This window comes from Pseudorasbora parva, chromosome 7, assembly GCF_024679245.1.
Source record: "Pseudorasbora parva isolate DD20220531a chromosome 7, ASM2467924v1, whole genome shotgun sequence".
In the NCBI taxonomy this organism is placed as follows: domain Eukaryota; kingdom Metazoa; phylum Chordata; class Actinopteri; order Cypriniformes; family Gobionidae; genus Pseudorasbora; species Pseudorasbora parva.
This window is the reverse complement of record NC_090178.1, coordinates 13,675,740-13,699,559: the sequence shown is the minus strand read 5'-3', so window position 1 is coordinate 13,699,559 and position 23,820 is coordinate 13,675,740. Positions and strand designations below refer to the sequence as shown.

The following is a 23,820-nucleotide window of genomic DNA, read 5'->3' as shown; positions in this document are numbered from 1 at the left end:
TCCGGTTTCCGGTTGGGAGGCTTATCTAAAATCAGTCAAGTCAAGCTTTTCATCCAATAGCGTGTCGCCAATGAGCAGACGAACAGATCTCAGATCAGCCGAAAGAGACGCACGACTCTCGTTCACTCGTGAGACATAATAACAAACGAAGTGGCTCTTTTTATGTAAATGTCTGTATATTGTACCTTTTTTATTATTTGACAATTTTGCTAGTATTGATCGTTTTAACTTAGGCAAAATGTAGAATGTCTTTTTGTGTAAGGTGGAAGAAAATAACTCTAGTTAACCAGTCGGTTAGTTGACAGTGCGCTGGTGCTCAAAGATTCAGGTAAACAACCGTTTATTTTTACATCAGTGCTGTGAACAAACATTATATACGCACTTGCATGTGACACATTACGCTATAACTGGTAGTTTATATGGATAGAAGTGACAATAATGTAAAAATGTGAGTTATGTTTTCTAGCTAGTATTGCTAACAGAAATGATGCAGCATTTTATAGCCCATCCCTTACGAAACAAAAATATATTGCAGTATATTGGAAAATATCATGTAATACATTAGGCAATATATTCACATATATAATTATATTCTCCAATATATTGCAATATATGAAAGCGGCAATCATTTGTATATTTTGCAATATATTACAGGAATATATAATATATTGTATAATACCATCAATATATTATTCCATGTATTTACAATATATTATAATCTATTTCAAGTAATATATTGGTAAATATATTTTCCTTTCATAAGGGATGACACTGTATGATGGGAAAAGACTGTAACTTATACTGGATTTGAGTAATTTTAAGGTTATACTGAATTTATGACAACTTTTCAAGTATCTATCTAATCATATCTATCTAATCATAGCTATAGAGTTGTCTTTTGGGACTGATCCAGCACGATGGGGAACCAGCTGGCTGGAATTGCTCCATCACAAATACTTTCAGTGGACAGTTACTTCTCTGACATCCACGATTATGAATATGACAAAAGCCTGGGCAGTACACGGTTTTTCAAAGTGGCCCGGGCTAAACATAGGGAAGGATTGGTTGTGGTTAAAGTCTTTGCAATCCAGGACCCCTCTCTGCCCCTGACCAGCTACAAGCAAGAACTGGAGGAGCTGAAAATCAGACTGCACTCCTGTCAGAACTGTCTGCCTTTTCAAAAAGCCACGCTCACTGAGAAAGCAGCCATACTATTTCGCCAGTATGTTCGGGATAACTTGTATGACCGTATCAGTACGCGGCCCTTTCTCAACAACGTGGAGAAGAAGTGGATCGCTTTCCAGCTCCTCAATGCTGTGGACCAGGCCCATAAATCTGGCGTGCGTCATGGTGACATTAAAACTGAGAATGTTATGGTGACAAGCTGGAACTGGGTGCTTCTCACAGACTTTGCTAGTTTTAAACCCACATACTTGCCTGAAGACAACCCTGCAGATTTCAACTACTTCTTCGACACGTCCAGGAGGAGAACGTGCTACATTGCTCCGGAGAGATTTGTGGATGGCAGCATGTTTGCCACCGAAAGTGACCAGACAACACCGCTTGTGGATCTCTCCAGCAATAGTCAAAGGACCAGGGGAGAACTTAAGCAGCCCATGGACATTTTCTCAGCTGGTATCCATTATTGTTTTCTGTTTACTTAAAGCCAGTGCGCAGTATAATATATATAAATATTTTTCAAAGACCTTTCTCTTTTTTTTTAGGTTGTGTGATTGCAGAATTGTTCACAGAGGGCGTCCCACTTTTTGACCTCTCTCAACTGCTGGCTTACCGTAAAGGACATTTCCAGACGGAACAAGTGCTGATGAAAATTGAGGATCACAGCATTAGAGAACTGGTAGCATATCTATTCATTTGATATTTTGTATTCTACAAACTTATACATACCATTTAGCCAAGGCTACATTTATTTGATCAAAATACACTAAGACAGTAAGTAATATGTTAAAATATTGCAGTTTAAAACTTTTCTATTTGAATATATTCTAAAATGCAGTTTAGGCCTGTTAAAACAATTTTTTTGTAGAAACCATGATACAATTTGTTTCCAGGATTCTTTGATGAATAGAAGTTAGTCTTCTGTCACTTGATCAATTGAATGCATCCTTTCTGAATAAAAGTATTATTTCTTTCAAGCAAAATCTTATTAGCTTCAATAATTAATAATAATATGATACTAGGTAGAACTCTAAATAATTTCATCCACTTTATGCAGGTGGCACAAATGGTGCAGCGAGAACCGGAAAAGCGCCTGGCAGCTGAGGAATACCTGAAGCAGCAACGAGGCAAAGCTTTCCCAGAAATCTTCTACACCTTCCTTCAGCCCTACATGGCCCAGTTTGCCAAGGAGACCTTCCAGTCTGCTGACGAAAGGGTGTTGGTGATCCGTAAGAACCTGGAGAACATCCTCAATAACTTGTGCAGTGGCGGACAGAATGGGAAGTCTGAAAAGCAGGAGAAGGCGTCTCAGGAGCTTGGTTCATCCAAGGAGCAAGGGCTGGTGGTGCTGGTGTCAGTGATTACATCCTGTCTGCAGACGCTGCGATTTTGCGACTCCAAACTTGCAGCTCTGGAGCTGATCCTTCATCTCGCAGGCCGGCTCAATGTGGAGATTCTGCTGGACAGGATCACACCTTACTTGCTGCATTTCTGCAATGACTCGATGCCACGCGTCAGGGCCGAGGCCGTTCGCACGCTGACTAAAGTGCTGGCGCTGGTCAAGGAGGTTCCTCGCAATGATGTCAATATCTACCCAGAATACATTTTACCTGGGATTGCCCACTTGGCCCAAGATGAAGCAACGATTGTCAGACTTGCTTATGCAGGTATTCATGTGCTAAAAATATCTGGAGTTAATTGTCTTAATGGTCTGCTTTTTAAATTTGTAAATATTTTTCACAATCCAATACGTTTTTGAATTACGTTTCAAATGGAGAAAATTACATTTAAATTTGAAATATTTAAGGTTGCAGAATTACAGTAGATTATTTCATATTGACTTAAATGTTAAATTGCATCATTATTAGCTATATTATAATAATTTTCAAAAGTGTGAGGCCAATAAGTTTTTTGAAAGAAATTGATATTTATATTCTGCAAGGTTGCATTAAATTGAACAAAAGTAACAGCTATAATGTTACAAAAAAATATAATTGCATATAAATGCTGTTCTTTTGAACATTCTATTCATCAAAGAATCCTGAAAAAAATGTACCACAGTTTCCTCAAAAATATTAAGCAGCACAAATGTTTTCAACTTTGATGATAATAAGAAATATTTAATGAGCAACAAATCAGTATACAGTATTGTAATGATTTCTGAAGGATCATGTAACACCAAGTAATGGCTGCTGCAAATGTAGTTTTGCCATGTCAGAAATAAATTGCATTTAAAATATTTTAAAATATAATTGTTTTTTATTTTAATTTATCATATTTCACAGTATTACTGTTTTTGATCAAATAAATGCAGCCTTGGTGAGCATAAGAGACTTCTTTCAAAAACAAAACAAAAAAATACTTACAGACTTTAAACTTTTGATCATATATTATATTATATTATATTATATTATATTATATTATATTATATTATATTATATTATATTATATTATATTATATATTATATTTTAGTCATTATATTATATTTTAATCATTATATTATATTTTAATATATATACTAAGCTTTGCATTAATGTACGGTTTGTTAGAATAAGACTTTAAATCACATTTAAAGTTTTCCAAATGAAGTCCTTAGCAATGCATATTACTACTACTTATATTTTTTATATATATTTACAGTAGCAAAATTACAGAATATCTTCATGGAACATGATCTTTAATGTCCTACTGATTTTTGGCATAAAAAAAAAATCTATAATTTTGACCCATAAAATGTATTGTTGGCTATTGCAACAAATATACCCATACGACTTATGACTGGCTTTGGTGTCCAAAATCACATATTATATTATATTATATTATATTATATTATATTATATTATATTATATTATATTATATTATATTATATTATATTATATTAATTATATTACATATTTTTTAGAGAACATAGCACACTTGGCTGAGACAGCACTGCGTTTTCTGGAGCTGGTGCAGGAGAATAATTTGAGCTCTGAACAAGACCTCAATGGAGAGGACACAGAAGAAACTCTTCACCCCAATGAAAACTATGATTCAGGTAAAAATTTGACCTTCAATTAAAGCTCACTTTTATGGTAGTTTTGAAACAAGGTTAATTGATACTGTATATAGATCCCAAACCCGCTTTATGGACCAGTTTGCATGAAAATATATTTATGCCATCATTAAAACACTGTGGATATGATCCATCTTTTGTCCAAAGAGCTGCAGGCCTTACATGAGATGGTTCAGCAGAAGGTGGTGACTTTACTGAGCGACCCTGAGAACATCGTCAAACAGACACTGATGGAGAACGGCATCACGCGCCTCTGCGTGTTCTTCGGCAGACAGAAAGCCAACGATGTCCTCCTCTCCCACATGATCACCTTCCTCAATGACAAAAATGACTGGCACCTCCGTGGAGCTTTCTTTGACAGCATAGTAGGAAAGTTGCCACCACAGTCATTCATATAATGTTTGACGGTCTCTTACAAAATGGTAACCAAATCTCCTCCTCTCTGCAGGTGTTGCTGCATATGTGGGCTGGCAGAGTTCCTCCATCCTGAAACCTCTTCTACAGCAAGGCCTGAGTGACGTTGAGGAGTTTGTCATTTATAAAGCTCTCAACGCTCTCACTTGCATGTGTCAGCTGGGGCTACTTCAGAAACCTCACATCTACGAGTTCGTCAGTGATATTGGTCAGAAAAACTCTCTTCATTCATAGACCATTGTATAGTGTGCTTTGTAATTATAACATATCATAATTTAAAATGTTACCTTCCACAGCTCCTTTCTTGTGTCACCCAAATCTATGGATCCGCTATGGAGCTGTGGGTTTCATCACTGTTGTCGCTCAGCACTTAAACATTGCTGACGTCTACTGCAAACTTATGCCCCATCTCAACCCCTTTATTACACAGCCAATTATACAGGTGAGGTTACATTAGTGTGAACTTCAGATATAGTGTTGTGACTTATTTGCATAATTTCTTGTTTACGCTGAACACAAAAGGTGAGTTTTTAATGAGTATGCCGACCATTCTTTTCATATACAGTAATACAATTAATTGTAAATAAATAATATAAAAATAGTTTATATGGTGGACTTACAGACCGAATTGTAAGTTATTATGGCCTGAATATTCTTAACAATTCACCTTTTGTGGTTTGGAATGACATGAGGGTGAGTAAATGAAGAGAATTTTCAGTTTGGTCAAACACTTTTTCTGCCTTTGTACAGATTGATAAGGAGATTGTGTTACTCAGTGTGCTGAAAGAGCCTGTCAGTCGCTCCATCTTTGACTACGCACTGCGTTCCAAAGATATCGGAAGCCTCTTCAGACACCTGCTACTCCGCCAAAAAAAGCGCAATGGCTCCATCCCAGAATGCCCCATTCCCGAGGACCCCGCAATTGCACAGCTCCTTAAGAAACTTCTCTCACAGGTTAGGAAATTCAACTTAAGTACTATTTTAGTTTTTAATGGTTTATTTATAGTTTTTGTTCTAGTTATGTAGTTTTGTTGCTACTGTATTTTTTTATAAGTAAATAATTATTTTATAGTTTTAGAGTAACATTTCTATTAAATAACCATAGTTCTGATGCGAACACTGGCTCTAAATAATGACTGGTTAATAGAAATGTAATTTTAACGATCTAAGGGCATGGTCTATAGTGCACGGTGCAATTGCACTTAGGGCGTATCCGAGTCCTCTTTTTGTAGTTTAACGACAGGAAAAATGGTCGGCTTCACCGGCGCATGATCTGAAAGAGTTGCCCCTGTTCTCTTTATGATTCATGATTGTGTTTTGGCATAACGTGCAATAAACCAATCAGAGTCTCATCTCTGATTCCCTTTAAAAGCCAGTGTCCCTTGCACCATAGCAGATTTGCCATTTATATAGCAGAATATAGACACCCTCAACCTGACGACGAGTCAGTTATACATGTGTGTATTGCTAATTTAACCAATCGTGGCAAATAAGTAGCCAATTTCATCGGGAGTATGTATAAATCAAGTTGAGATGTTATCATGTGATTTCTTTCAGGGAATGACAGAAGCTGAGGAGGACAAGCTCTTGGCTCTGAAAGACTTCATGCTTAAGTCCAACAAAGCCAAAGCCAACATCATAGACCAGAGCCACCTGAGTGATGGAGCCCTCAGTGGAGTCATTGATCTCGGCACATTGGGCATCACTGGCCGACAGGTGGACCTGATCAAGCCCAAGCAAGAGTCTGAAGACAAGAGAGGCGGGTGACATTTTTACAGCTACCTCAAATAAAGATATATAGACTTCTCATGTCGTTGGTCCACCATTTAAAAATAATGCATTATATTTTTTCGTTTGCTTACAGACTTCATCCCTTCTGCCTCTGGTATATTGTTTAGATCTCAAAGAGCTAAGCTCTGTTTGAAGTTTTAATCACTTTGACTAACTCAGAGGCTTTGTGTGGCTAGATCACAGAATTCATGATAACACGCAGATATATTTATAGATACACTTTGCTGTGCACTGCAGCACATGTAATAATGCTGTGAGAGTCTATAGCTACTGGCGACTGAAGTAATTTAATCATAAATAGCATCACAGATTTCCTAGTATACACTACCATTCAAAATGTTAGGTTTAATTTTACTTTTATTCAGCAAGGATGCATTTAATTAATCAAAGTGACAGTAACAACATTTATTATGTTATAAGTACTGATCTTTTGAACTTTCTATTCATCAAAGAATCCTGACAAAAACAGCCATCATGGTTTCAACTAAAATATTAATAAAAAAGTCTTCAGCATAGATAATAATAATAAGAAATGTTTCTTGAGCACTTGAGCATCATGTGACACTAAAGACTGCAGTAATGGCTACTAATAATAAACATTTGCCATCAAAGGAATACATTATATTTTAAAATATATTAAAATAGAAAGCATTATTTTAAATTATATTTCACAATTTTATAACCTTAGTTTTTTACTGTATTTTTTATCAAACTTTTGAATGATAGTGTATGCAAATATTAGGACCCCCAAATATGTTTGCTTTGCAGTGGACCCCCTTCCTATAATATACAGCTAGTTATACTGTTTTTCATGTATGATAACCCATTTTTTACCTAGTTTTATTTATTATTTTTCAATGATTTATACTAGGGCTGTCTTTAGAAATTTGAGAAATATTAGCTATATTCATACCATTTTACTTTATTTTTTTAAGAAATTAATTGAAGATGGGCTTGTAAAACTGCAGCTTTAAGAGAAGTTGCAGGTGGTTTGAAATGTTGTAGATTTATTTGCTGAGAGTTAATGATCCCCTTCAGTTCAAGTGCATTTGTGAAGTAAAGTTTTATTCTGTTTGCCTCTGCATTTTGAACTAATATTAAATTACTTGAATTTTAAGTACTGTCACTTTGCTGACTAAATTCATTGCCTGATTTGTTTTTCATGTGTCAGTCCGCATGTTAACACTGTAACTGGGCACAGAGTGTTTTAGAAAGCAGAAGTGCAACATTTATCAGAACCACATTTGAATAGGTCCCTTTTGTTTCTCTTGTGGCAGCTCGCAAACACACGAAACAGGACTCCAACTTGAACGAAGAGTGGAAGAGCATGTTTGGTTCTCTGGACCCTCCCAGCTCAGCGACGACTCCCTCGACGGTACCTAATGTTCTAGTTCCGAGTGGTGGTGGGGAGCCCAATGGAACTCTGGCCGGAGAGCACCTGCGATCTGAGAGTTCCTCACAGACTCTTAACCTCCCTCATGTTCCATCCTCAGCCCAGGTCGACCGCTGAGCCGACAGTGTGCTATCGCCCCTCCCCACTTCTCTTTCTCTGCACTCTCTCCATATCCTTTCTCCCTTTTCTTCATCAACACCTATCTTAGTGTGCATTTGTCTGTGTTGCAGCTTTATAGCCTGTAAAGTCTTTGAATCATATTCCATCATGTTAAAGGGGGGGGTGAAATGCTGTTTCATGCATACTGAGCTTTTTACACTGTTAAAGACTTGGATTCCCATCCTAAACATAGACAAAGTTTCAAAAACTAATGTTGGACATTTGATGGAGTATTTCTGTGTTAAAAATACTCCTTCCGGTTTCTCACAAGTTTCGGAGAGTTTTTTTCGAGTGTGGCTCAGCTTGATGTTAATAGACCGGAAGGTCCTTGTATGGGCCGTACGGGCTCTTCTCCCGGTAGGATGCGCACACGCGTGACTAGAGAGAAAGAGAGGAAATGCACGTCCATAAACACTGCTCTCAAGCTGCAAATCCAGTCGTCCGTGAACACTTCTGTCGTTATAGTCCGCGCAGCGCTCCGCTTCATTCCTCCACTTTGACATTAAGCGACTTCAATGCTTCAGCACAGCATTCCGGGAAGGCAGCGCTGCATTTGAAACGGTTTGAACGCAGAAATTACGGGAAGCTTCACAACATCGCTTCAGTCGCATCGCAAAGTGGATCTCCACACTCCAAGAAGTGTGTTTTTGACGGAGCGGTCCCAGCGATAAATGTTCGGTCCTGCTTTGGAAGCAGCCGGTGTGTAAAACTGCTTTAAATGTCTGTGCTGTTTGCTATCGTCGCGTGAATAAACATCAGTAAACGACACGATCGCGTGCTTCGTCATTCAAATGCGCTAACGGACTTCATTGTTGTTCTATGTATAACGTTACACTAGTCTGACGTGCAAAACCGTTTTGCTTGCTACTGCTAAAGTTTACGTTAGTCGCATACAATAGTCCATAAACCGAATCATGTCCTCATAAACTGCGAGTAAAGACACACAAATGTTGACAGGCCACTAAATACAGTACATACCACAGAGACGGACGTCCTGCTGTTGCTGTTTCTATTTCAGCCTCCAAATTAGATTCTGGATCATATCTGTATTAGCTGAGATCGATAGCATGGGTTTCTCCACGCTTGAGGACGTCACCGCTTTGTGCGCACTCGTCATTCTTTAGCTCCGCCCACACGATACGCCTCCAGGCGCTCGTTTTTTTCCGGAAAGACTCGGTACAGCCTATATTTCTTTTATAAATATAATAAAACTAAAGACTTTTCGGAGATATGAGAGGATGCAATACTACTCTATAGGTACTCAAGATTGACATGAGATTGACTGAAACTGAGTGTTTCACCCCCCCTTTAACACAAACATGCAGGAATGTCCTGGATTTTCCCTAGATTAAATGTACTAGAATGTTGTTCCTCAATAGTGGTGATAAAGGACTAAAATCTTTATCTTATACCTCTCCCCGTTGCTTTTCCAACCACAGGTGCCTGAGACCGGATCTGTGCAGCCCAGGAAAACCACAGTGCTCCCTAGCATTCAAGTGGTACAGTCCTTAACCGGAGCGTCTACATACCAGCGGCGCATCACTACGTGCAAGGCTGAGCTGCAACAGCTAGTGCAGCAGAAAAGAGAGCAATGCAACGCAGAGCGCATGGCCAAACAGATGATGGAGAGCGCAGAGTGGGAAAGCAGGCCTCCTCTGCCAGGTACAGCAGTCACATCACCACGCTAATGTGTCATGTGGCTGTCTCGTACTGAAATCAGTAGCTGCAGCTGACCTTTTTGTAGACCTCTTTTGTTAAATGTATATTTAAAATGTATACATTAAATGTAATTGGGGAATGACCAACTAAAAGTAGCTTTTACACAGGGTATGTAAATTAAGTGGTTAATTAATGCTATGCCTGATTTGTGTGTGTGTGTGTAATTAGGGTAATTAATCATAAGCATAATTTACTAGAACAGGATTTTGAAAGAAAGTATAAACACTATCATAAAGATATTTTGAAAGAGACTGCTTTTTGAAAAGGGTGGCTTTTCTGTAGTTGAACTACTTTAACTCTGGTGCTCTTCGTTTAGGGGTTGCATTGGTTGTCTTCCCGATTATGTGAATGGACACCTACAAATTTAACTTCCTCTATTCCAGTAAAACCAATGCAATTTATTTTTCTTCAATAATATTTTTCTTTTTAATTTTGTATTTTGAGGTGATTTTATGGTATTTTTTAATATTTATGCAATAATTATTGTCTATTCTTACCATTTGAAATTTATTTCTTTTTATATTGTAATTTTTTATTATTATTGCAGTATTTCAGGTTAAAAACTAGGCCTTCAAAATGAAAATATTTGAAGGGAGATTAGTGCCCTCTTTTAGAATTATTTAAGAAAGTATGCAACCATGGGTGTACTCACTAGAGGTCTCTATGGAGCGGCTTGTGAATTCCTTAGTTCTATTTTGAACACATTTAATATTTTTTTAGATAGATTTGAATATATATTTAGAAAAAACAAAAAAAATATTATTATAAAGTTTTAAAAAAAAAGTTTTTTTTTTGTTAGAAATAATTATAATTTTTTTCTTCCTGTGGATTTTTGTCTTTTTGCAGATTTACCATTAATTTCTTATGGTTGTCATTTTTGACCAAAGAGCACAAGAGGGAGTATTTTTTTATGACCACTTAGTATGCTCGAATCATGCATCAATTTTTTTGTGTGTTTTTTACATACCTAATGAAAAGTCACCAAGTTTCATATTCCGATGAAGCTGTGATTTTTAAAAATTCAAAATGTGGTTCATAGGTTCAGTTTTTCGTGTGTGTGTGTGTGTGTGTGTGTGAGTGGATGTGTCAATATCACAGTCTTAATGTTTTAGAGTGTCACCCCTTTACTGCTGTGTACTTTTTTTCAGCATTGTAGCCGATTTGTAGATTGTACACACAAATATTCAGAGAATCTTTGTGTTTTTGCCGATTTCCCATTCATTTCCAATGGTTGGTCATTAATGACCGAAGACAATGAACGCTACTTTTTTTTACGACCAGTTAGCATGCTCGAATCATGACCCCAATTTTTTTGTGTGTGTTTACATACCTAATGCTAGAAAAGTCACCAAGTTTCCTATCATTCCGATGAAGCAGTGATTTTTAACATTTCAAAACAGAAATTTTTCCTGTCAGAAATGTTCAGGTTCCGAAAAAGTTACTTCAAGTTTTACTAGTTTTTCCACTTGGTAATTGTAGCTGTTGCATTGCAGGGTGGCATCCAAAAGGTCTTCTAGTGGCCCATCTCCACGAGCACAAATCTGCTGTGAACCGAATCCGAGTCTCTGACGAGCAGTCCATCTTTGCTACATGCTCCAATGATGGAACTGTAAAGATCTGGGACAGCCAGAAAATGGAGGGCAAGACGACCACCACAAGGTATATATATAATCTTAATGTCAATATTTTGACTCTTTTGGATCTATACATTTTCTAGGTTGTTAAAAATTGTGATTGTTTCAGGTCTGTGCTGACGTATTCTCGGATTGGAGGACACGTGAAAACATTGACCTTTTGTCAGGGGTCGCATTACCTTGCTGTCGCATCAGATAATGGTTCCATCCAGCTTCTTGCAGTTGAGGCAAACAAGCCACCCAAATCACCAAAAGTTCAGCCCTGTCAGACCAGGTGTGTGCAGGTCATATAAATGCTTACTCCACTTGTAGCATGCTGAGTTTTGTGTGCTGCCATACAACAGTACATAAGTAAATCAAGCCCATCACACTCAGTGTCAGTGTCAGTCAAGCAGTCAGATCAGTGAACCACTGAGTCTCTTTCAGGTTTCTGGATCCAAAAGATGAGGGCTGTGTGGTGGATGTACATCATTTTAACTCAGGGGCGCAGACAGTTCTGGCCTATGCCACTGTGAATGGCTTTTTGGTGGGTTGGGACCTCCGCAGCAACAGCAACGCTTGGACTCTCCGTCATGACCTGCGCCTGGGCCTCATCACTTCCTTTGCTGTGGACATGCACCAGTGTTGGCTGTGTGTGGGTAAGATAGTTGCATAACTAACAGATGATGTTTAGTAGTGACATCATGAAGTCAAGTCACTTTTATTTATATAGCACTTTATACAATACAGATTGTTTGAAAGCAGCTTTACAGTGATAAATGGGAAAATAATGATCAGTTAACACAATTCAATTCTGCTGTAAGGTACAGTCGAAATGAGTGCTGATCAAAGGCCAAATTACAGAAGAAGCCTAGAATATGAAAGCAATCGAGAAACGAGGTTTGCTCTGTCAAGCTTGGATTTATTTTGTCCTAATGACATAGGTACAAGTAATGGCACAATGGCATGCTGGGATATGCGGTTTCAGCTACCAATTTCCAGCCACTCCCACCCAGCCCGATCTCGAATCCGACGCTTGCTGATGCATCCACTCTACCAGTCCTCTGTCATTGCAGGTGAAAAATCTCTTATGCTTACCAATGCTGCATCTACTTGATATATTGTGAAATATTACTTCAATTTAAATTCCCAGTTTAATATATTTTAAAATGTAATTTACCCCTGTGATGGCAAAGCTGAATATTCAGCAGCCATTAATTCAGTGTTACATGATAGTTCAAAATATCTTTTTTCATTTCATTTTTGATTTTTATTTAAATACACAATGCACAATTTTGCACTTTGAAAGAATTTAATGCATCCTTGCTGAAAGGTATAAATTGTTCTTCCAAAAGTATTTATACAGGTCCTTCTCATAAAATTAGCATATTGTGATAAAGTTCATTATTTTCCATAATGTAATGATAAAATCTCCATAAAGCTTTTCAGCAGATGGAAGATAAAACACAGTGGACCAACACCAGCAGCTGACATGGCCCCCCCCATCACTGACTGTGGGTACTTGACACTGGACTTCAGGCATTTTCGCATTTCCTTCTCCCCAGTCTTCCTCCAGACTCTGGCACCTTGATTTCCGAATGACATGCAAAATTTGAGCAACGGTCCAGTGCTGCTTCTCGGTAGCCCAGGTCAGGCGCTTCTGCCGCTTTTTCTGGTTCAAAAGTGGCTTGACCTGGGGAATGCGGCACCTGTAGCCCATTTCCTGCACACGCCTGTGCACGGTGGCTCTGGATGTTTCTACTCCAGACTCAGTCCATTGCTTCCGCAGGTCCCCCAAGGTCTGGAATCGGTCCTTCTCCACAATCTTCCTCAGGGTCCGGTCACCTCTTCTCGTTGTGCAGCGTTTTTGCCACACTTTTTCCTTCCCACAGACTTCCCACTGAGGTGCCTTGATACAGCACTCTGGGAACAGCCTTTTTGTTCAGAATTTTCTTTCTGTGTCTTACCCTCTCGCTTGAGGGTGTCAATGATGGCCTTCTGGACAGCAGTCAGGTCGGCAGTCTTACCCATGATTGCGGTTTTGAGTAATGAACCAGGCTGGGAGTTTTTAAAAGCCTCAGGAATCTTTTGCAGGTGTTTAGAGTTCATTCGTTGATTCAGATGATTAGGTTAATAGCTCGTTTAGAGAACCTTTTCATGATATGCTAATTTTTTGAGATTTTGGGTTTTCATGAGCTGTATGCCAAAATCATCCGTATTAAAACAATAAAAGACCTGAAATATTTCAGTTGGTATGAAATGAATCTAAAATTATATGAAAGTTAAATTTTTATCATTTCATTATTGAAAAAAAAAAAAGAACTTTATCACAATATGCTATATATATATATATTTATATATTATCCCAAACGTTAGAATGGTAGTGTGTGTGTGTGTATTCACTATCTACCATGTCTAAATATAGATTATAAATATATAATATAGAGTATGTTCATAAATATTTTATCATTCTCTTCAGCCGTCCAAGGTAACAATGAGGTGTCCATGTGGGATATGGAGACTGGAGACAGGAAGTTTACTCTGTGGGCCAGTTCTGCACCTCCGCTTTCAGAGATGCAGGTTGTTACATGTTGTCTCTTCTTCTTCATCACAGAACATTTTCACAATAATGAGTAAATTCAATCAGCATAACCTGCTGTCATCATACTTGTCTATGTTGTCCTCCATAGCCCTCTCCTCACAGTGTACATGGGATATACTGCAGCCCTGCCGATGGCAACCCTCTCCTACTAACAGCTGGATCTGACATGAGAATCAGGTGTGGCTAATTAGTTCAGATAATCACTGTTGATTTGTTAACAGATATATTTGAAAAAATACAGGCAGTCCATCTCGGGCCATCCACAAATTTGTCAATATCAGGGGTGTCCAATTCAGGGGTCTGTTCTTTGTGCCTCAATTAATACATCTGAGATGATTTGACATGCCAGCTCTTCTAATCGTGATAACTGAACTCTGGCTAATTTGGTTCTTCAAACAAATCTGTGGATTGGATTAAAATATCTGGATCATCAACATCACGTTCTTGTGTTCCCTGAAAAGGGCAGATGCATCGATACTCGAAACCACATTTGGCTGGTGTCAAGACAGCAACGTAGTGAGATCATACAATTAAAAAAGACACCTGGTGAAAATTTCCAAAATTTCAAATTTCCGGACCTTTATAAGGTAGAATTAGGCATCCAAAATTACATAAAAGTTATAAAAGATAAATTAAATGTGTAAAAAAAATTCACAGGATTCCCAATAGGCCTAATTTATATGAATGATTTCTAGTCTTTGTACTGGCTTCACATTTTAATATTATAGTTGTAATTTAGCAATTCATTTCATTTGACATTTAAAGCAGATTTGTTACATGACAGCATTATACTAAAACATATCTACTACTAAAGTTTCAAGCCTCTCCCCTAATGTCTGTCGTGGTTCAAATTAATGCACGCATGGCATAGACTAACTGTACATCATGTGTAAGACTCCAATAAAATTAATAAAAGTATTAGGTCATTATTCCCTCATTAATAAATGTGTCTGTGGCTATATTATGATAGAGTACACAACCATATAATATTATTTCAAATGTATTTTTAAATCATTATTATTGTCCCTGGTTCACATTATGGTAGTCTTTTAAGAAGGCCACCTATGAAATCCCACAATCCTGGGCGGTTTAAAGTAAATCAATTAAAAATGTGCCTTTATTTTCAACTCCAGACATTATTTCCTCCATATAGTTATTGAATATCCCCAAAGCTTAGGTGACTTTGTTTTTGAGGGTACCTACATATATAAAGAATTGCCTTTCGGATATAGACTATTTCCATACCATATAGTTATATGGAATGGAAAGGCTTAAATTCATAACAAATTCAATATATGTTCTAAATGGCATCTACAGGTTTTGGGATTTGGCCTACCCTGAGAGGTCCTACATCGTCGCAGGTGGTGCTAATGACTCTCTTCACTGCCCTTCTGTGTTCTACAATCGCAAGATCATAGAAGGAACAGAAGTAGTACAGGTCTGAAGCTCATTTCCATCAGATTTTTGGTTTCTGCATGCTTCTATTTAGCTGATCTTCACTCCTGCCTCTCTTTCCCTTAACAGGAGATCCACAGTAAGCAGAAGAGCGGATCCACTGAAGACACGCCTCGCCGTGGCCCAGAATCCCTTCCCGTGGGCCACCACGACATCATTACTGATATTGCGACTTTCCAGACCACCCAGGGCTTTATAGTCACCTCCTCTAGAGATGGCATCGTCAAAGTTTGGAAGTGAGATGCGCTGTGCCAAGATGGGACGACATTGTTTGTATGGACGTCCAATCATGTGCAATGTAAATTTAAATATAATGCCAATTAATATAATTCAGTCAAATAGGATCAAATTCACTTTCAAACAGAAATGAAATGACTATATAAAACAGTGTAAGCCTGCAGTTTGCGTGTGAACAGTTTGCTTTGTACTTTTGTTCTTTTCTGCAACTGCTTCTTGTGGATATCAAGGTCATACAATATGGCCACACTCTAGAAAACAGGACACAGCGTAGCTAAAAAGTATTTGAGGTCTGTTTCACACAGTACTTACACTTATAGTGTTATTTCTGCACAGCTATGTAAACACGTAGTTTTGTTTTGAGGCCTGAATGCAAGACATGGAATGAAACTTCCATTGTAATCACTGCGTAATGGAAATTACTGAATAAATGTGATGATAAAGCCGTATTTTCTTGGAGTTTTTGCTGAAAGACAACATACTGTATCGTGCGTAGCTCAGCATATTTTAAAGTTTAAAGTGAACACGAAAATTCTAAATTAAAGGGTTAGTTCACCCAAAAATGAAAATTATTTAATGAATTACTCACCCTCATGTCGTTGGACACCCGTAAGACCTTTGTTCATCTTCGGAACACAAATGAAGATATTTTTGTTGAAAGCTGATGGCTGAGAAAGGCTTCAGAAAGGTCTCCATTGGCATTCAGTACATTCCCACTCTCAAGACCCATAAAGGCACTAAACACATCGATACAAAGTTCATCTCCTTACAGTGGCTGTACATTTGTAGGTACTAAATTTGTACTAAAATGTAGGTCGGACGTGAACTCGCGCGATAGCGGCGCTCCTCCTCTTCTGGGTCATGCATCTGAACGGCGGATCTGCATCATATTCTCGTGCATGCGTTGAGTTCACGTCAATAACTTGGTGGATAAAGTTGTTATTTTGATTTTTGTGCAACTATTTTCGCCGCATTGTAAAATTATTGTACAGCCACTGTAGTGAGATGGACTGTGTTTAGTGCCTTTATGGGTCTTGAGAGTGGGAATGTACTGAATGCCAATGGAGGCCTTTCTGAAGCCTTTCTCAGCCATCAGCTTTCAACAAAAATATCTCTATTTGTGTTCTGAAGATGAACGAAGGTCTTACGGGTGTCCAACGACATGAGGGTGAGTAATTAATTAAATAATTTTAATTTTTGGGTGAACTAACCATTTAACTCATGGATTCCCATTGAAGTCCAACCCTGTTTTTATTGTGGAAAACCTGGTTTCACTCAAACATACGTCAAGCAACTGATGTAAAGTCGGTTGCGGGTAATTTTTCACAATTTTTTATGAAGAAAAAAAAAAGCACAGACTAAAATTTGTATTTTAATTTGTATACATTTTTTTTTAATTGCACAGTATTGGTGCTGTCACAGAACTTCTTCACTAACAACCATTATGTACATTTACATTTTAATCTACACTTTTACAGTAACTTCATAAAAGTAGAAACACAATTACAAAAAAATGCTTATTTGGATGCTGGTGGGTAATTCTTGGATTTAAAAAAAAAAAAAAAATTTTTTTTTAGTAAAAATAAAAGTTAAAAAACTATTTTTTACAAATATAATTTTCTAGCGTTGTAAAAAAAAAGTTTGCTAAATGTGAGGGTGAACATTTGTGTCATTTAAAAAAAATAAGTAATCCAGGTTAAATGTCCCTTAGACAAAGGGCTTCACACTCCTGCTGCGTGTCAAACTTGTTTTTGTTTCCTTCACATCCTCCAAACCAGAATTTAGTGCATTCATTCTGCTGGATGTCATAGTACCATCTTAAAATGTAGTTACTGCAGGGGCCCACATCCGGTTTCATGAGGCATGCATCTGTGAGTGGAAACATCAGGAAAGAGTTGATGCATAGCACTTCAGGCAATATTGTTTTTGCATGTCAAATGCTTTTACTGGCTTTACAGATAACTTAATAATGAAGATTTATTTTGAAGTACTCAACAAAAGACAGACAAGCAATGAGAGGTGGCTCATTTCTCACCATCATATAATGCAGTTTCCTCCTTTGCCTGCAGGATTAGTTTAGGATCTGGAGATGGAATAAATAAATGTTTCACCATTTGTTTTATATTGACAAATGACCTTAAACTAAAACTATGTAAATTTACAAAGATTTATAAACCAGTGCAGTGCTGAGTACTTGCAAATAATGCAAGCTATCTAATTAGGTTACATTTTCAAGTAACTAGTAAAGTAATGCATTACTTTACAACACAATATCTGAGTTATTTTTTCAAGTAAATCATGCAAGTTACCCAAGTTTATTTTCCTATTTGTTGACTGACACTTAATGAGACCCAAGTTAAGAGAAATCAAAGTCCCTCAAAGACATTTTCACTCGGCGACCATCTTTGAAACGCCTCTTGGGCATGCAAGTGCTGCTCCTCTGTCTTTGAATGGTGAAACAACAAAAACTCAGAAACTGTTCACCAAGTTTACGATTAAATTTCATATTTGAAATCACCAATGAAATCTGACTGCTGTCTCATAAATTTAGTTTTTGAACACTTAAACATTTTTCAGCCTGGATGAAGTCTATGCCCATGCGCAATCCTAAGCGTGCGTCTCAGATCCCTACCTGTTTCTATAGCAACCGGAGCATCTAATGACAGCTGAAGTGACCCGATGACTTTACTAATCAACGATTGGCTTTTTCTCTCATTCATATGTAATTGGACTCCACCATCTTCCTTGTTTGGCTATCACCAGACCAAACTCAATTTAAGATTGAACATTGGTCTGGTGAGTCTTCTCTGTATTTTCTACTGGACAAAAGGATCAACTAGCATAGTTCAAATAACTCTGTACGAAATTGGATAGTCCTTTAACCAATCAGACCACAAGAGGCGTGATCAATAAGCATCATTTAAAATACTCTGAACGCAATTGGATAGTCCTTTAAACCAATCGGACCAACGATCCATCGCTTCTTTATCCGTCATTGTGTTAAACTTCCAAAAGGCCGCCAGGTTAAGCCGGTTTGTGATTGGTCTCCACAAATTTGTAACAGAAGCAGGATTAAGCTAGCCTAGAAATCTAAACGCACCCTAGCGGCAGAAAATCTAATCTGCCGTGAGTGTCGTCTAGCAACTCTCAATACACTTCTGAGCTGTAAAAGCCAAACTCTGGTCTGGCCAGTCACATTGTGTATAGAGTCAGTGGGCGGGGCTTAACATAGTGAAGGCAGAGTTGCGCTTGCGTGCTTCTAGTAAACACAGAAACTGCCGAACGGCGGACTTTCGAATCAGCTTTGACCACGACTCTGGAAGACTAGCTCCGCTTCACCTTCGTTGCTCTGGTTGGTGTAGCGCTATCCTATCGCAGGCAGAGGGAGTTTGAATGACAACCATTTTATCCCGCCCCTCGGATTGAGCCCTGTCTATGGTGAGTTTCCAGACCAAACATCTTGATGTGGGTCTGGCTTGTCAGGCTAGGATTAAGCAGGATAAAAGTATATACAGGTTTCCAGACTGAGCTGCAGGGCGAAATCAAATCGCTAGCAGATCAGGCTGGGTTTACCCAGTCTACTTTATATATAAAATATTTGGTAAAGTACAGAGGCATTGTGTGAACAGTGGGAACATGATGGTTATTGTAGTTCCAGACTAACTGTGAGCAGGCATTTCTGGTCTCACTTGAAAAACAGATTCAGTATTCCTCAAAATGAATTAAATGAAAACAGGTGAAATGAAAACGCTGAATATTATGTGAACTTGCAATAATGAAATGTTAAATAATACAAATATTCTTTATGTATTTAATCTCACTTTATTAACCAATATCTTTGCTGCTGACCTTGAGTGATCCAATTCAACTATCTAATAAGCAAAAATAACTAGTTAAATATAACATTTCTGTTAAAGTTTGGTTTTTATTACTGAAGTAAGAGTGTTCAACTTTCTTCTTCTGCATCTTCTGGAATCCAGAATGTCAGCACAGCTGAAAGGTTTGTTTGCACTGCGCCCTCTACAGTACAAAACGAGGTGTTCAGTCGCATTGTTGCTATTTTGAGGTGCCTGAAAATGACTGCGCCATGAGCAACAAAAACCAGGTGTAAAGTCAACAGCACAGAATTTTAGTTATTTAAAAGACGCGTTAGTAATATTCGCCTATAGGTGGGTGCACAATGCGCGTACACTCTGCTTATTACACACAGGGCAGCAGCAGACAAACATTTTTAAATATTAAAAATAAAATTCCTCTGTGGAAGCGCTCAGTCTTTCTGCTCACATTCCGCCATGTAAATAGCGAATCTGCCATGGTGCAAACGCAACTGGCTTTTAAAGGAAATAGGAGATTTAGATCATGTGCCTGGAGCACCAACTGACGTTAAACTAGCACAAGTGGATTCAGACTAAGTGCACCAGCGCCATGCGCTTCAGACCATGTGCTCAGATCGTTAAAATAGGGCCCTTGGTCTGAAAGGTCATTGGTCATTTAAAGGGTTACTTCAGCGATTAGCATATGGCTTTGTATCAGTAGAAACCCTGGAGAATTTTCAAATTATTGTGCTTTCCCCCCTCATATCTCCCTGAGACGAGAGATTTATGCATTTTATTTCTGGAAAAATTCCTCCTATGATGCAAAATGACGATTTTTGCATCATAGGAGGAATGTTTGCCCAAAGGCTAAAGACTACAGCCAGCAGAGGGAGCCATTTCTGCATGTTTTGAATCCGGCATTGGGGGATGGGAGATTACACTCAGCTTGCAGGGAGAGCTCAGCTTGCAGACAGGATCATTTAAACGGAGCTATGGTGAGCAATGTAAGTCTTTTAACTTCTCAAATACATTTCTATGAAAGTTAAGCTTGCAAAGGCATGAACTGAAACGCGCCAGACTGAACTCGCGTTGTGAATGTATGCCGCGAATGTAGTCGCGATTACCTCAGCTCTCATCACTCGTGCAGTTAGTGCTCAGTGCTGTGATCGCGCCGTGACTCACTCATTATATTGAACAGACACGTTCAGTTTTTAATTGTAGTGTCTTCTCTAACTCAGTCACAGTAATGAAGTTGTTGGCGTTGTGAATGGCCTCACAGGGCAGCGAAGCATTCTGGGAATTGTAGTCTTTCATCCCCATGGGACAAAAATACATTTTCTGTCTTTTCTCAGTCTAGAAGACACCAAATTCAAAAATAATTTCACATTTCTACTGCATTGATGACCCAGTTTAAATACAGATTCATCTTCCCAGCGCTGAAGTACCCCTTTAACTTGACAAAAATAGAACTTGTTTTTTTGTTATTTAAAAAAAACAAGCAAGCCCAGCCCAGGTGAGAAATGTAATTAGTTAGTTACCTTTTTAAGCCGTAACTCTATATTGTAATGCATTATTTTTAAAGGTTTTTTTCCCAAACACTGCCACTGTACAGGACTTACTTTGTTTGCCACAGGTCTGAAGGCATTCCTTTTCTGAACTAAAGCGGTTATTGTTACCGTCACAGCCCCCATACCAGAAGGGTAAACATGCAGCAACTGCTTCATTATAATACCACTGCTGTATATATTCACCACAGGCGGTGCCACTGTCACTGTTCAGGTGACACTGACCTGAAAGCAAAACACTTATTTACTAATAAGCAATGACAATGATGCTGGAGAATCATTTAAATGCGTAACTTTTAAATGATTTGTTCTTTTTGTTGAATAGGTTTAACCACTATACACTGTGACGTGAGCAGAGATGTATAAGAACATACTGTTTGTGCGATCAGTCGGGGACTCGATTATTGAGTCTCCACGGCTTGAGGTCTGCTGGCCCTCTTTCTCCTCCTGTGCAGTGTCTTCTTCCTCCATTTCCTCTTCCACCACTACATTTGGGAATTCAGTAGATGGCACAGGAACCCTAGGGAATAGCATTTGTTTTGACACTGGGCACATAATGGATATTTACATATTTTTTTGCATATTTGCATATATTAGCATATTTGAAGACAAAAACTTATCTTCCATCCTTCTGAATCTGATGTAGTCTTTGACAAAAACACGGTTTTCTCAGCATTTTTAGTTCAAAATGTTGCTTTTTAGGAAACTTACCAACATTGAAAAGTTCGGAAACGGACATCGGCTTTATTTTTATGTAACTGCAATCTTTCTACAGTCAAAATAAATAAATGTATTTCACATTTATTTTTTTAACCTGGATATTAATAAGCACCAGTCATCTTTCTATGTACATTAATATTAAATTTATAAATAAATGTATAAATATAAAATATACATATATAATTTAAAAATAAGTAAATTACATTAATTTATAAACAAATACATTTATTGCAGGTTTATGTTATAAGCCATTATTAAAATGTAAATATATATATATAATTTATATATAAATAAAATACATTTACACATTTTTTATAATTCTTTTATATTTTAAATTACATAGAAAAATTATTTAACTTGATTTAAATAAATACTAAATAAATAACGTATTTATTCATTTCAGATTTATTTTAACCTGCAGCTTAATAAGCACCTGCCTCTTTTATATGTAAATAAATGAATACAGATGTTAATGCTCAGTGTTACTGCTATGGTTTCTAACATTCAGCTGTTTCACATTAGATGGTTTTGTCTTTTGATACCAGTATATAGGTCTCTCTGCAGCCTCGTAGTCCAAACGCTGATCTGGACGTTGTGGATAATTACTACACTGACTCTGGAGTGATGGATCAGGGTAGGAGTTCACATTCTCTGCATTCACAAAGAAACTATATTAACACACAGTCAGAAACAAAATGTCTGCAAAGTCATCCTTAAAGGGACAGTGCAAAAGCAATAATTCTGTAAACAATTACTCCCTCCTGTTGCTCAAAAATCTACGATGTCATGTTTTGGAACACAAAAAGTACCACAAATCTATTTTACGGCTTCAGAAGAGGCGGAATACCGTGCACAGGTCATATCAATGACTTTTGTGGTGTTTTTGTGCTTTCTGAGCGACATGAGGGTGAACAGTTTTCAATAAGTGAAATATAGCAAAGCTTAGGCCCTCAAATCTGTACTGAATGATGTGAAACACTCACTGCTCAGAATGTGGAAGAATGTCCTCATGAAGCGCTGTGTGTATTCCTGCTCTCCGTTTTTCAAGTGGCCCAGGTGTATGATGTGCTGTTCTATGGGATAGCTTGCAAACTCATCTACCTGAGTACTGCTGATGTGGTCACCCACCATCAAGGTGAAGAGAACGACACCCTCGCACTTCGCCGCCCTGGAGACAAAAGCCAGCTTTGCTCTGTCCTGAGATGTCATCTCTTCCCCGACAATGGCCAGTACCATCTTGTTCTTGCGACCTTTGGGGGCCGCGAGGATGCCCTGCAGTATGGCATGTTCCATCGCAAGGGCGAGTCTGGAAGAGCCTCCGGTTTGTTTTAGGTCCTGGTAGATGCTTCTCTTCATTTGATCGCGATCAGAGAACTGTTGGAAGCCAAATACCATTTTTACAGCAGACTGGGCTTCACTGTACGTGGAGCTATGCTGGTAGACGGCCACTCTTGCAAGTCTGTCAACCGCGCTGGGTCGATTGCTCACAACAATCTGATCTAGCACACGTCCTAGCACCTCCTTCACACCCTCATACTCGTCAGCCAAGATGCTACGGGAGCCATCCACAATCATTGCCAAGTCCATTTCCAACTCCTGAGGAGCAGGTGCCAGGTTGGTGCCCTCACATTCCCTAGCTGGTCTGCAGGGATCTTAGTAGAGAAAAGAGTGTAGATATGACTACAAAGACACTGCAGCCATAGAATGCTCTGTACAATTAAAACACTCATCTTTTCAGAGTTTTACACATACTTCATTCCTTGCATGTTCATATTGAAATCTTTGCAAAGCACAGTTCAAAACATTGTACATTGTACACAAACACACAAACACCTAGAAGTGCCCATTAAAATGAAGGAAGGGAGCATATAACATGGGCAAAGCTTTGCAAGTTATATGCTCCGTTCCTTTATTTCAATGGGCACTTCTAGGTGTTTGTGTGTGTGTGTGTGTGTGTGTGTGTGTGTGTGTGTGTGTGTGTGTGTGTGTGTGTGTGTGTGTGTGTGTGTGTGTGTGTGTGTGTGTGTGTGTGTGTGTGTGTGTGTGTGTGTGTGTGTGTGTGTGTGTGTGTGTGTGTGTGTGTTTGTTTCCTTTTCAAATA

General features: G+C 38.2%; 2 protein-coding genes across 4 annotated transcripts in view; one reads left to right on the top strand and one right to left on the bottom strand.

Annotated features, from left to right (window-relative positions):
• Positions 1-89: 89 nt before the first annotated feature.
• On the top strand, positions 90-16,068 carry pik3r4 (phosphoinositide-3-kinase, regulatory subunit 4). The gene is made up of 21 exons (XM_067448222.1): positions 90-328; positions 884-1,635; positions 1,725-1,858; positions 2,237-2,846; positions 4,084-4,218; positions 4,384-4,606; positions 4,686-4,858; positions 4,947-5,092; positions 5,401-5,604; positions 6,208-6,409; positions 6,515-6,535; positions 7,719-7,939; positions 9,433-9,655; positions 11,206-11,371; positions 11,456-11,620; positions 11,773-11,984; positions 12,270-12,401; positions 13,805-13,905; positions 14,016-14,104; positions 15,245-15,365; positions 15,452-16,068. The coding sequence occupies exons 2-21, from the start codon at positions 918-920 to the stop codon at positions 15,620-15,622; spliced, it is 4,167 nt and encodes a 1,388-aa protein (XP_067304323.1). The 5' UTR covers positions 90-328; positions 884-917; the 3' UTR covers positions 15,623-16,068.
• Positions 16,069-16,997: 929 nt separating this feature from the next.
• col6a4a (collagen, type VI, alpha 4a) overlaps positions 16,998-23,820 on the bottom strand; it is a 44,126-nt gene continuing 37,303 nt past the window's right edge. For 2 of the 3 annotated variants that reach the window (XM_067448220.1, XM_067448219.1), the window contains exons 36-41: positions 22,703-23,371; positions 22,262-22,370; positions 21,374-21,519; positions 21,054-21,224; positions 17,655-17,702; positions 16,999-17,488 (exon numbers count right to left, since the gene is read on the bottom strand). In XM_067448220.1, the coding sequence (XP_067304321.1) occupies positions 17,316-17,488; positions 17,655-17,702; positions 21,054-21,224; positions 21,374-21,519; positions 22,262-22,370; positions 22,703-23,371 (1,316 nt within the window). In that variant the 3' untranslated portion in view covers positions 16,999-17,315. Of the gene's footprint in view, positions 17,489-17,654; positions 17,703-21,053; positions 21,225-21,373; positions 21,520-22,261; positions 22,371-22,702; positions 23,372-23,820 lie in introns of all 3 variants that reach the window. The other variant, XM_067448221.1, reaches the window with a different exon arrangement.